The following is a 14240-nucleotide window of genomic DNA, read 5'->3' as shown; positions in this document are numbered from 1 at the left end:
GTGTGTGTGACACCGATCTAGCGATCTAGCGATGTGATCCAGCGATGTGTTCGCTTGTAACCAGGGTAAACATCGGGTAACTAAGCGCAGGACCGTGCTTAGTTACCCGATGTTTACCCTGGTTACAAGCGTTAAACTAAAAAAAAACAAACAGCACATACTTACATTCTGGTGTCCGTCAGGTCCCTTGCCGTCTGCTTCCCGCACTGTGACTGCCGGCCGTAAAGTGAAAGCAGAGCACAGCAGCTGTGCTTTCACTTTCACTTTACGGCCGGCAGTCACTGAGTGCGGGAACCAGACTGCAAGGGACCTGATGGACACCAGAATGTAAGTATGTGCTGTTTGTTTTTTTTTAGTTTAACGCTTGTAACCAGGGTAAACATCGGATAACTAAGCGCGGTCCTGCGCTTAGTTACCCGATGTTTACCCTGGTTACCCAGAGACCTCGGCATCGTTGGTCGCTGGAGAGCTGTCTGTGTGACAGCTCCCCAGCGACCACACAACGATTTACCTACGATCACGGCCAGGTCATATCGCTGGTCGTGATCGTAGGTAAATCGTATAGTGTGACGGTACCCTAAGAGCTCTACCTTACTCTTGGGCAGATCAAAATCTTTTACAAGATTGTTCAGTTCACTTTGTATTATAAGGTGTTGTTAAGTTAAGATCTTAAGTTAAGAGTCGTGAGAGGAAGGTGCTTCTTGACACCAAGCATGCGATTTCTCACTTGACTGGACTGAAAAGGTTTCTGATGCTTTTGGAACTGGCAGTCCTTTTGTATGTGGTACTAGGTGTATTGCAGATGTTTGAAAATTGTAAAGTCCACTTCTTCCTCGAAACTTCTTTCCTAATGGGGGGCACAATGCTGAAATAGCAATTGTTAGTGTAATCGCTTGTCTCTCTTGGGACTTCAAAAGGCTTAGATTGTCTCTTCCCATGCAACCACTAAGTAAGAGGTGATGCACATTTATTGCAGCAAATGTGTAGAGGCCAACTCTTGTCCTGATATCCTACTCTGCGGCCAAAATACAGGTTGTAGGCTTTCCTCATCATGGCAGTCAAGTGTCGCCTTTGTGACGCAAAAGTGACTTTGCTGCATATTTAGAAAGATGATAGAATACTGAAGGCTCAATAGATTAAATAGATAATGTAATAGACTAGCTACTAACAATGCAATAATTATGATAAAATAATAAAGACACAATTTTCCTATAAGCCTGCATGAAAGGTGTCATACGTAATTACAACCTCCTCTGGATCTTGAAGATTAGAGCCAATCAGCCAATTTAAGCAATTTCAGCACCACAACGTTAGTTATGTTCAACTGTTTTAATCTCTGAACCAATTTGGCTGAAGAACAGTGTCATCAGCACACAGACAGCCTACCCTGCACTACACAGTCTGCCCTGAACTATGCAGTATTGAAAGTGGCACCTGCCTTAAGGGGCACATCGTCACTTTTGCGAACAATGTATTTGCTGGATGCTGCCAGTTAAAGGCTTTGCACATCTTTGGTATTCAGGAACGCATCACTTCTCTGCCTCACAGCATGTGCTTTCCAGAGGGTGGTGTGCTATTCAAGATTGACCTCTTAGACCAGAGGTCCCCAACTCCAGTCCTCAAGGCCCACCAACAGGTCATGTTTTCAGGATTTCCTTTGCATTGCACAGGTGATGCAATTATTACCTGGGCAAGACTAAGGAAATCCTGAAAACATGACCTGTTGGTGGGCCTTGAGGACTGGAGTTGGGGACCTCTGTCTTAGACCACTTGCATAGTCATGCTGTTGTACTGAATTGTGTGCATTCGCAAGCAGTTTCAACAATTCAGCCAGCTTTACTACTAGCCACTCTAAGATGGCGGGTAACCTAAGTAATGAGCAGTAAATAATAGAAATAAAAATATCTTTGTTCTTAAAAACAGAGAGTATTTTTTTAATAAAAAGCAAATTTTTTGTTACTACAAGCACTTTATCAGTAATGAGCATGAAAGAACCTCTTTAACTAGAAAGACTGGACCTTGACAAAATAATTGTGAGGATGCCCATAAGACTTTATATGTGTTGCCCTGGTTTTGTTATATAGTCATGATATAATGGTTGTTTTAATTATTGCTAGATGGTGTTATTCAATCAGGTTCGGCATTCTCAATGTATTGTGGCATTGTTCAGTCACAATATGGCAGTATTGTTTAGTCACCAAATATAGCTAATATTTAGTCACTGTATTTGTGATTATTTGGGGGTATGGTTAATATGTATAACGATTCTAGATTATAGTACAGCATATTGTACCCTGTATTTCCCAGTAAATCATGATTCTTGAAGAATGCCCTCTACACTGCTGAATAACAGGACATAGTGATGCACTGAGGGCATTTACATGTATCACAACCCACCTATTATTATTCCAGTTGTATTAAAATAAGAGAATTATTAATATAAATGAAAATTATAAAAGTGCCTTAAATGAGGTTGTGTTCAGTGCATAATGCCGCTATAGCTGTAAATATGGGTTTAACACAAGCATAAAATTGTATAAGCCGTTGAATACTATGTGTATCAATAATAACCAACCTGATAATTTAGTATTATAACTACGGTATATTTTTATTAATTTGAATAATAGTGACATAAGAATTCTGATAACTTACTCTAAATAATAGTTGTTGTTTTTTCTATTATTTCCAGGTGGGGTATTGATTCCAGCGGCAGCCATTGGACAAATTATAGGAGGCTTAATTGTTTCCAAATTCAAATTTGACTGTAAAATGATTATACGGTTCTGCATTATATTATCAATTATATCAGTGGCCTTGACAACTGTATTTATATTTGCTAAATGTGGGAATGACCCATTTGCCGGAGTCTCTGTTGGTTACAATGGGTGAGTTTGTCTTTTTAAATTATAATAATGTCTTATATAATGCTTGGAATTTTGTTTGTATGCTTAAATTATGGCAGTCTGCTAAATCTGACGTCTTCAAACGTAAAGTTTTTTGCATTTCATGTGAGACTTGTCTGCACAACAAGACCATTCAAACCAAACACAGGCATTCTGCGCTCCCTTGGTGTGGCTGAGGAGCATAGTTTACCTTCCAACTTACTTATTTTTCAACTATCTCCAGCCCATATTCATTGAGACAGCTTAGGCTTTACAGGAGCCAGAAGAGGGTGTAGGTACAAGTGCTTCTCAGTAAATTAGAATATCATCAAAAAGTTAATTTATTTCATTTCTTCAATACAAAAAAGTGATGTATACAGAGTGATGTATTTCAAATGTTTATTTCTGTTAATGTTGATGATTATGGTTTACAGCCAATGAAAAGCAAAAAGTCATTATCTCAATAAATTAGAATAATTAACAGAAAACACGTGCAAAGGCTTCCTAAACGTTTAAAAAGGTCCCTTAGTCCTTTTCAGTAGGCTCCACAATCATGGGGAAGACTGCTGACTTGACAGATGTCTAGAAAGCAGTCATTGACACATTCCACAAGGAGGGTAAGCCACAAAAGGTCATAACTAAAGAAGCTGGCTGTACAGTGTGCTGTATCCAAGCATACATTAGCTTCAGTATAAGGCTGGAGTCACACTAAACGTATAAAAAATAGGTCTGATTCTCACCTTGAAGCCAGCCATCTAGATGTAGAAGAGCTAGACCCATCATGGGACAAATGGATTATCATCTTCTCTGCGGAAAGGTGAGGAATATTTTGTTTTTTTAAAGTGTTTTGCAGAAGACAATGGTGTTGATGGAATGGGCGAGGTCATAAGTATGGTTTAATTAAGATTTAAATAAGTCTGTGTCATTCTTTCAACTAAAGGACTTTTTTCAGTGTGTGTGTGTGTGTGTGTGTGTGTGTGTGTGTGTGTGTGTGTGTGTGTGTGTGTGTGTTTTTATACGATATGACTATGGGGTTAGTAATGGGGGCGTCTTATTGAAACCTCCCCATTACTAAAGGTACCTTCACACTGAACGATATCGCTAGCAATCCGTGACGTTGCAGCGTCCTGGCTAGTGATATCGTTCAGTTTGACAGGCAGCAGCGATCAGGATCCTGATGTGCCATTGTTGGTTGGAGTAGAGGGCCAGAACTTTATTTCGTCGCTGGATCTCCCGCAGGCATCGCTGAATCGGCGTTTGTGACGCCGATTCAGCGATATCTTCACTGGTAACCAGGGTAAATATCGGGTTACTAAGCGCAGGGCCGCGCTTAGTAACCCGATGTTTACCCTGGTTACCAGCGTAAACGTAAAAAAAAAACAACCACTACATACTTACATTCCGGTGTCTGTTCCCCGGCGCTGTGCTTTCCTGCACTGGCTGTGAGCGCCGGCTGGTCGTAAAGCACAGCGGTGACGTCACCGCTGTGCTTTATGGCCGGCCGGCGCTGACAGTGCAGGAAAGCACAGCGCCGGGGGACAGACACCGGAATGTAAGTATGTAGTGGTTGTTTTTTTTTTACGTTTACGCTGGTAACCAGGGTAAACATTGGGTTACTAAGTGCGGCCTTGCGCTTAGTAACCCGATGTTTAACCTGGTTACCAGGGGACTGGCATCGTTGGTCGCTGGAGAGCTGTCTGTGTGACAGCTCTCCAGCGACCACACAGCGATGCTGCAGCGATCGGAATCGTTGTCTAGATCGCTGCAGCGTCGCTAAATGTGACGGTACCTTTACTTCAGAGCTTGATGACACATGATAATACAAAGGTGACCTCAACCCCCCCCCCTTACTATCACCCCATTTGTCACCACTACAGGGCAATTGAGAAGAGTTATGCCAAGTGCCAGAATTGGCATATCTTAGAGATGCACCTTTTCTAGGACGGCTGAGAGCTGATGTTTTTAGCCTGGTGAGGTTTGTGTCCATGGCCTTTTCCTAGGCTATTAATATCAGCACGCAGCTGTCTGCATAGCCTTTGCTGGTTATTAATTATAGGGAATACGTCTAAGGAAAAAAGCGCTGATGTGACCTTCCCCATAGATTAACACTGGGCCGAGTGCTATGCAATGTTTTCTCGCACAGCACTCGGCCGTATCCTACGGTAGTGTGACTTTGGCCTAATAGTCTATGTGCATGATCATAGCCATGACTGAAACTCCAGACCTTAGACTTATTCAGACACATGAACACCCCTTGGGCTATGATCATTAGGCTCTAGATTCTCTTATCCGAGAGAATTGGATAGATTATGCTGATGATACTCTAATCAAAATCTAATCAGAGACTAATCCAAGTGTCAGTGTGAGGAAAATATGGAGAACAAAATGTTTTCACTTTCTCCATTTTGTGAATCTGTGGAAATTGGTCTGCACTCGGATGACATCTGAGTGCAGTCCGATGTTTTTCCCATCCTTAGACTTGAGTGGGTGAGTGGCATCCAATTGCAAAGTGAAATCACAGCATGCTGCAATTTTTATCACTGACAGTTTCTGTCTGTGAAAAAATAGTGCATCAGTACTGCCCTAAAGAATAACATTGGTTGGAGCGCTATCCAATACAAAATCAGATAGCACTTGTCTGATGTATATGCTGGTATAAGTGAGCCCTCTTAGACCCACTAATTGCTAACTAAAATCTGAAAGAAATCAAAAGTTCAAAACTTTAGTTCCTTCATGACCTTTGACATATAGGGATGTTATATGGCAGGTCAGTTTTAGCATTTAGTGAACATGATAAAAAAAATAAAAAAAATAAAAATATTTGGGAATTACACTTTTTTTCACATTTCACTTGGTATTTTTTTCCAGTACACTATATGGCAAAGTTAGTTGTGTCATTTAAAGTACGAATTGTCTTGCAAAAAACAAGCCCTACCTAACATGGATATATTGACAGAAAAATAAAAAAGTTATGGCTCTGGGAAGAAGGGGAGCAATAAACGAAAAGGCCAAAACGGTCGTGAAGGGGTTAAAACAAACGTGAACTTATTTATTTTATTCTTCCCATGGAAATAAATTATAAATGTATTATTGATTGCAACTCAAACAATGATGGCAAATGCCCTTTAAGGACGGTATATCACCCATTGTAGACGAAGAAAAGGCTATCATACATATTTGGCATTTACTGAAGTAGTTACATTGACATTAAGAAGAATTATTATACATATACAGCTCTGGTAACAATTAAGAGACCACTGCCAAATGTTCACTTTGTCTGATTTTTCTCTTTACAGGTATATTTTTGAGCAAAATGTAAATTGTTCTTTTTGTCTCCGAATTTTCAAGCAATAAATTTTGTATTTTTTTTTTTCTGAAAAGGAGAAATGGTCAAAATTAAAAAAAAAAAAATAACCAGTGCTTTCAGACCTCAAATAATGCAAAGAAAACAAGGAAGAGTTCAGAAATCAATATTTAGTGGAATAACCATGATTTTTAATAACAGCTTTCATATATATATATATATATATATATATATATATATATATATATATATATATATATATATATATGTATGTATGTTGTACATCCACTGAATACATTTCCTTTTTTGGCTTTATGTTTTGTTAGAACTGTAAACACTGGTAAATTGGGGGCCCCGTGTAACAGTAACTGTTCATGTGCTCGCTCATTTTACGACCCCGTCTGTGGTGCCGATGGAGTGCAGTATTTTTCCGCATGTTATGCAGGATGCACCTCTCAAGCTGCCAGTGATGATGCTACCAAGGTACGTTTGAGGAAACTGTTTTTTTTTTTAATGCACTCTCATTAATATATGAACCTTACCATATTTATTTGTTTTGATCTTACTGTTCATAGAAATTAGTATTAAAATAGTGTGCAAATATCCTTAGTCTATTTTAATGCTTTGTATGGTATACTGTGTTAGGAATGCAACTATCCAAAGTTGACAACTTCCCATGGTCAATAAAAGTGCCCTTATTATTCAGCTAGACTTAGGTCCTGATTCAATACGACTGACATTTTGTATGCTAGTCTTAATATGGAGCATATATTCATAAAAGAAGGGCAGTCAAAAAGTCCAAAAGTATACAAACGTGCAAAACTTTATTTTATAGTAACAGACATAAAACATAGCAAGAGGGAAAATCCCCTCAGTCAAGCCCAGCACATACACAAGGACAGATCAGGGTGCATATGGCTATCTCTTATTCATTGTCCAAAGATCCATATTCGGCATGTAACTAGATCATGCAAATATTATCCCAAAATTGGTGAGTGTCCAACCACAGGGACCCACGCCAAATGGCAAAATGTAAATTTTTTAATTCCGATTACAAAATGGAGAGGCCAGTTGGTTGCCGATGTTTGGCATTCCCGTAGGGAATGAATACAGAGATGGTTTAGCATGTGTACCCCCTATTCCATTCTACCCCCTAATTCATTCTACTACTGATATAAGCTCCCCATTCTGCCGATCAGTGCAGGTCCCAGGGGTCGGGCTACACCGGTCAATATGTTATCAACTATCCAGCTGAAGAATGATGTGAGGGATATCCTGCAGCATGGGACAGAATAGTAGGCATGAAGCTATGACCAAGGGACTACTTGCAATGAATTGACTTTTTAAAAAGTTTTTCTTCTTGTGATATTAGCAACTTTTGAGGCCTTTTCTTCAACATGTGACCTCAATTCAGTCTAGCTGTCCCACCTCATAACTTTTGGTTGGACAGGAAGTTGCTTTTTAAGCCGGAGTCACACTACTATAGAATACGGCCGAGTGCTATGCAAGAAAACATCGCATAGCACTCGGCCCAGTGTTAATCTATGGGGCAGCTCACATCAGCATTTATTTTCTCAGCCGTATTCGACGTGCATGTAAAATGGCAGCATGCTACGATTGTTGCAAAGACTCGCCAATGCAAGCCTATGGGTGTGAAAAAAAAATTTTGCACAGCACTCAGACCATGCAAGTGCTGACCAATCTTTACGCATCAGTGTCCTTTGAAAAGTCGACAATTCATGTGCCACGTACAGTAAAATCACAGAGTAATAGGTTAAAATAGAATAGATAGAATAGATATATACACATAGAATAGAGAGATATAAAAATGTCAGGGACACACACACACATATATATATATATATATATATGTAAATATATTACATAGATAGATAGGTAGATAGATGGATAGATACAGTACAGACCAAAAGTTTGGACACACCTTCTCATTTAAAGACTTTTCTGTATTTTCATGACTATGAAAATTGTAAATTCACACTGAAGGCATCAAAACTATGAATTAACACATGTGGAGTTATATACTTAACAAAAAAGTGTGAAACAACTGAAAATATGTCTTATATTCTAGGTTCTTCAAAGTAGCCACCTTTTGCTTTGATGACTGCTTTTGCACACTCTTGGCATTCTTTTGATGGGCTTCAAGAGGTTATGTGTTAATTCATAGTTTTGATGCCTTCAGTGTGAATTTACAATTTTCATAGTCATGAAAATACAGAAAAATCTTAATGAGAAGGTGTGTCCAAACTTTTGGTCTGTACTGTAGATAGAAGAGAAGCAATTCAGCATCCGCGTAGTGTAAAATCACAGCAGGAGCCGACAGGATAGAAGAGGTGGATTACACACAGTAGATACAAATTGAATAGGTAGATATACAGATGTCTGTGACAAATACAATTAGTACAGTGTATGTGCAGCTTACTGTACATGTATTTATCATCAAAACCACAAAAAGAGTACTTGAAAATCCTCCAAAAATCTATAATAAAAACACCAAGAAGAAGGCAAAGATGCTTACCTGCCCAGGCCTCAAAACAAATGCAGTGCAGTGAATCCAATTAAAAATGGAGGCTACACAGGTGCAGTAATACCGATGAGACAGCCAGCCTACAATCAGGGAGTGGCCGTTTGGTACACCAGTGCGCAAAAAAATACAGTCTGTATCAGGCAATGCTCACACACAAGAGATGCAGAGCATCTGGCTCACAGCCTATTAATGACACCCATACTCTTAGATCAGGCGGGCTGCCCAGTGCTAACTAAAATGCATCCTATGTGAACGGAGGCCACAGTTTACAGAACCATCTGGGCCCAACTGCACCTTTATTGGTATTACTGCACCTGTGTAGCCGCCATCTTTAATTGGGTCCACTGCACCCTAATAATGCATTTGTTTTGAGGCCTGGGCAGGTAAGCATCTCCGCCTTTTTCTTGGTGTTTTTATTATAGATTTTTGGAGGATTTTCAAGTCCTCTTTTTGTGGTTTTGATGTTAGAGTAGGACTCACAAAACGTGAGGTTGCGAGCTTCCGAATTTTGTACATGTATCTAATTAATAAAAGATTATTTTTCTGAAAAAAATGGCGTGGGCTCCAGCGTAATATTCGTACTCAGAAGAGGGAAAGCTTATGGCTGGTGGCCGATGTTTATAGCCTGGGAAGAGGGTAATACCTATAAAGCTTCCCAGGCTATTAATATCACCTCACAACTGTATATGTAGCCTTTACTGGCTATTAAAATGGGGGACCCTAAAAAAAAATGATGTAGGGTCCCCCTATAATTAATAACCAGCAAAGGCTATGCAGACAGCTGCAAGCTGATATTAATAGCCTAGTAAGGGGCCATGGATACTCCCCCCCAGCTTAAAACATCAGCTCTACAAAAATTATGCAGGAGCCCACGCCATTTTTTCCAGAAAAATAATCTTTTATTAAATAAATACATGTACAGTAAGCTGCACACATTGTACTAATTGTATTTGTCATAGACATCTATATATCTACCTATTCTATTTGTATTTACTGAAATTTTAAGAATCAGCAGAGGGTAAGCGGACAGCTGGGGCAGATGTTTCTATCTTGGGAAGGGGGTAATGCCCATGGAGCTTCCCAGGCTATTGATATCATCTCACAGCTGTATACTTAGTCTCTTTCTATCTATTCTATGTGTATATCTATTCTGTCTATTCTATTCTGACAGTTCATAATATTAATTTGTTGTACACAGATGAGATGTCAGGTTTTCAAGGAGATGGGTGCGTATGCGATTTTTTTTTCCACGCACCCATTGACTTGCATTGGCAAGTCTCGTCCAATGTACGCAGCCAAACACAGCATGCTGCAATTTTTTTTTCTCAGTCCGATTCTGTGCTGAGAAAAAAATGTGCAATATAATAATATTATAATGGTACTAGATGGTGGCCCGATTCTAATGCATCGGGTATTCTAGAATATGTATGTAGTTTATTTATGAAGATTTAAGAATAATGCAATGAATACACAGGATTTTCCGGGTAAAATATATACATTATCAGTGAAGCGTTGTTTAAATCCCGCGACAATATCACTGATTGGTCGCGGCCAGCTGGGCACGACCAATCAGCTCAGCGGGGTTTAAATCCCAAGCCAATATCTCTGATTGGTCACACCCGGCCGACCGCAACCAATCAGCGATGCGGTGTTTAAATCCTGCTCCAATATCGCTGATTGGTCATGGCTCTCCGGGCGTGACCAATCAGCGAAGCGTGGTTCAAATGTCGTGCCAATTCGCAGCCGGACTGCGCCAATATCGCTGATTGGTCGCGGCCGGTCAGGAGTGACCAATCAGCGATGCGGTGTTTAATTCCTGCTCCAATATCGCTGATTGGTCGTGGCTCTCTGGGCGCGACCAATCAACAAAGCATGGTTCAAATCCCGGGCCAATTCACAGCCGGACTGTGCCTGTTGCTGATTGGTCGCACCCAGCAGGCCGCAACCAATCAGCGAAGCGTGGTTCAAATCCCATTCCAATTTGTGGCTGGACTGCGCCAATATCGCCGATTGGTCACGGCCGGCCGGGTGCAACCAATCAGAGAAGCGTGGTTCAAATCCTGCGCCAATTCGCGGCCGGACTGCGCCTGTCGCTGATTGGTCTCGGGCAGCTGGTGAGACCAATCAGCGACATGGAATTCCCGTTACAGACAAACAGACAGACTTAGACGATTATATAGTAGATACCCGATGCGTTAGAATCGGGCCACCATCTAGTATTCATATAAACATTGGTGCTTACTTTTATGTTTTAACCCATTGGACACACTGCCATTGTTGTTCTCCTGTCTTTATTTTAAGAGTCAAAACTTTATTAGTCATCTATCGCTGTATGACAGGATGACTTATAGACAGGATGACTTATATTTTTCAAAGACACCATTTATTTTACCATATGATAAACTTAAAAACGGGGAAAATGTTTATTCTCTCACTTACACACTGTCCTCCATGTTGTTCTCTCCCTCACAGACTGTCCTCCTTGTTATTCTCTCCCTCACAGACTGTCCTCCATGCTATTCTCTCCCTCACAGACTGTCCTCCATGTTATTCTCTCCCTCACAGACTGTCCTCCATGTTATTCTCTCATTCACAGACTGTCCTCCATGTTATTCTCTCCCTCACAGACTGTCCTCCATGTTATTCTCTCCCTCACAGACTGTCCTCCATTTTATTCTCTCCCTCACAGACTGTCCTCCATGTTATTCTCTCCCTCACAGACTGTCCTTCATGTTATTTTCGCCTTCACAGACTATCCTCCATGTTATTCTCTCCCTCACACACTGTCCTCCATGTTATTCTCGCCTTCACAGACTGTCCTCCATGTTATTGTCTCCCTCACAGACTGTTCTCTATGTTATTCTCTCCATCACAGACTGTCCTCCATGTTATTCTCTCCCTCACAGACTGTCCATGTTATTCTCGCCCCCACAGACTGTCCTCCATGTTATTCTCTCCTTCACAGACTGTCCTCCATGATATTCTCACCCCCACAGACTGACCTCCATGTTATTCTCTCCCTCACAGACTGTTCTCCAACGCTGATTGGTCAAGGCCAGCCGGACATGACCAATCAGCGACGCGGGATTTCGGTTACAGACAAACAGACCCTTAGACAATTATATATATATACATTATTGGTAATATTTGTCTTGGTGTTAGAGAACTTACCCTTTAATAGGGGTATTATTGGCAATGCTGGTCTTGTTCTACAGGTTTTTTTTTTTTAGTAAGGCTATGTGCAGATGATCAGGAACTGGCAGTGCTTTAGATGCAGCGCATGGGTGAAATTTCTCTTGCAGAGACTTGCGTCTCTACAAGAGACATAGAAATGCTGCAGTCTTGAGAGACACGCCGCATGTCAGCCGCAGGGGATCCGCAGGTGCATCTGGACGCATAGTGGACATGGGATTTCCTGAAATCCTATCCAATATGCTGTAACATCTGGAAGCTGTGGGTTGGACGCTGCACAAGTATGCAGCGTCCAACCTGCATCATTTACAGATTGTGGGCACATACCCTTATAGTTTGGTGATAATGCATTTAGGCAATTTTCACACTTCCATTTCCACATGCTTTTTGTCTGTTCTGTTTAGAGGAATCCTTGACCGTGCCAGCCATAGTGATCCTGTAAGGCCACGTTCACACATTCAGTATTTGGTCAGTATTTTTTAGCCCCAAATACATGCATTTACATAAGAAAAAAAATGTTCCGAAAGGTGGATAATCCCTTTGCTGCTATGTTTCATGTACATTGGTGGAATACCTGAGTTCAATACTTTAAGACATATTTTTTGTTTTTAACATAGACATATTCATTCTGTCTTACAGATTTTTACTAATTGTGAATGTATTGGGAGTCCAGTCCGGGAAATAGCACAGAGGACACTCAGCTTAAATGTCACCGATGCCCTACCTGGAAAATGTGAAACCTCGTGTACTAACTTGATATTGTTCATGGTTTTTTTCTTTTTTGTTGTTGTAACCACCTTCATGATTGCCACGCCGATTACGATAGCCATTCTAAGGTTAGTAACACTTATACTGAGAAGTGTGCACATGAAGTTCAACGCCATGTTATGCACATGAAGCTCAATGCCATGTTATGCACATGAAGTTCAACGCCATGTTATGCACATGAAGCTCAATGCCATGTTACCAGCCATTTGACCTTTAAACATTGACAATATATTACCTGATTTCCATACAGTTTGGCCACACTTCCGAGTCATGTTTGGAGCAGACCAGGGACACCATAGATGACTCTAAACTATACAATGACCTCAATATGCAAGTCTATTTTGTAACAACATTTGATCACATCAAATCATGAGTCTGTCGCCCGGATTTTGCTACTTCATCTGGGAGCAACATGGTGTTGTAACAAGGGTACGGGGGTGTAGTTGTGGCCAGGTCACTTAAAGACACAGTTCTGCGACAGAGCCCACTAAGCACAAGCTCAGCGAGCACCCCCAGTCCCTTTGACATATAAGAAGTGAATGGTGCAGTTTTTTCCCACAGTTTACCTGTTCTCCTCCTTGGTCACTGCAGTCCAGGCAATAAGAGTCCAGAGTCATCGTTAGGGATCCAACAGGGAAAACTTTTATTTTGTTGTTTAACATAAAAAAGTGATGGAACAAGAGAGGGTATTAGAAACAAGGTACAACATTGGATTCCTTTTCTTTCCCTGACACTATCCATGGGCCATACCCACAACATCCACGGTAGCCGGTATGTACAGTCCTCCAACCGCTGGTATCTGGGAGAACCCTTCAGCGGAGGCCCTTTCCAGTCCTGAGGGCCTGTGTTGAAAGTCCTAAGATCCTTGGTATAAGTCCTCAGCCCAGGGCAACAGAGCTCTCCCATCCGGGGGGTCTGGCAGTGCCCTGTCTATAAGCACATCTGCTCTGGTAGATGATCCGGGCAGAAAAGAGTAAGTTGCAGATTCCTCTCACCTTGTGGCTGCTAGCCCAGCCCCTTTGCTGCTGGCTAGCCCATGAGATTAACTGTTGCCTGTCCCTAACTTTACAACAGTGACACACAGGGAAACTGAGGGAAACTCACCACTTTACACCATACATTATAAGGGCATTATATGGCGTTACATAGTATAACATCATGAAAGCACATTACAGTAGTAAACATGTAACATATTTATAGGAAGTACACCGAGGGTCATACAGAGGAAGGAAAACATAACTGAGGGGACCTATCAGGGCAGAGATCCTGATTCCAGTGATGTATGACTTATTTAATTGGGTGCTACAATTTTGGTAAAATCCCTGTTTTCTCTGCTGCAGATCTGCCAGTTCTCTGAATGCTGAGCTCTATATAACCCCGCCCACACCACTGATTGGCAGTTTTCTGTATACACTATGCATAGGCAGAAAGCTGCCAATCAGTGATGGGGACATGGTTGGACTACATGGCAGTAGATTTACTAGTCCTCTAGTGATAATCTCCTTCTGAAAAAAAACTGTGATTTTATCAAAACTACACTAAGCAGCCC

At 41.1% G+C, this 14240-nt stretch overlaps 1 protein-coding gene across 2 annotated transcripts in view; it reads left to right on the top strand.

The window, feature by feature from the left end:
* The window catches only part of SLCO4C1 (solute carrier organic anion transporter family member 4C1), a 118689-nt gene that overhangs the window by 88437 nt on the left and 16012 nt on the right, over positions 1-14240 (top strand). For both annotated transcript variants that reach the window (XM_069752231.1, XM_069752240.1), the window contains 3 exons: positions 2690-2885; positions 6513-6669; positions 12563-12759. In XM_069752231.1, the coding sequence (XP_069608332.1) occupies positions 2690-2885; positions 6513-6669; positions 12563-12759 (550 nt within the window). The remainder of the gene's footprint in view (positions 1-2689; positions 2886-6512; positions 6670-12562; positions 12760-14240) is intronic.

This window comes from Ranitomeya imitator, chromosome 1 (genome assembly GCF_032444005.1).
Source record: "Ranitomeya imitator isolate aRanImi1 chromosome 1, aRanImi1.pri, whole genome shotgun sequence".
NCBI classification, from domain to species: Eukaryota; Metazoa; Chordata; class Amphibia; order Anura; family Dendrobatidae; genus Ranitomeya; species Ranitomeya imitator.
This window is presented reverse-complemented; position numbering and strand designations above follow the sequence as displayed.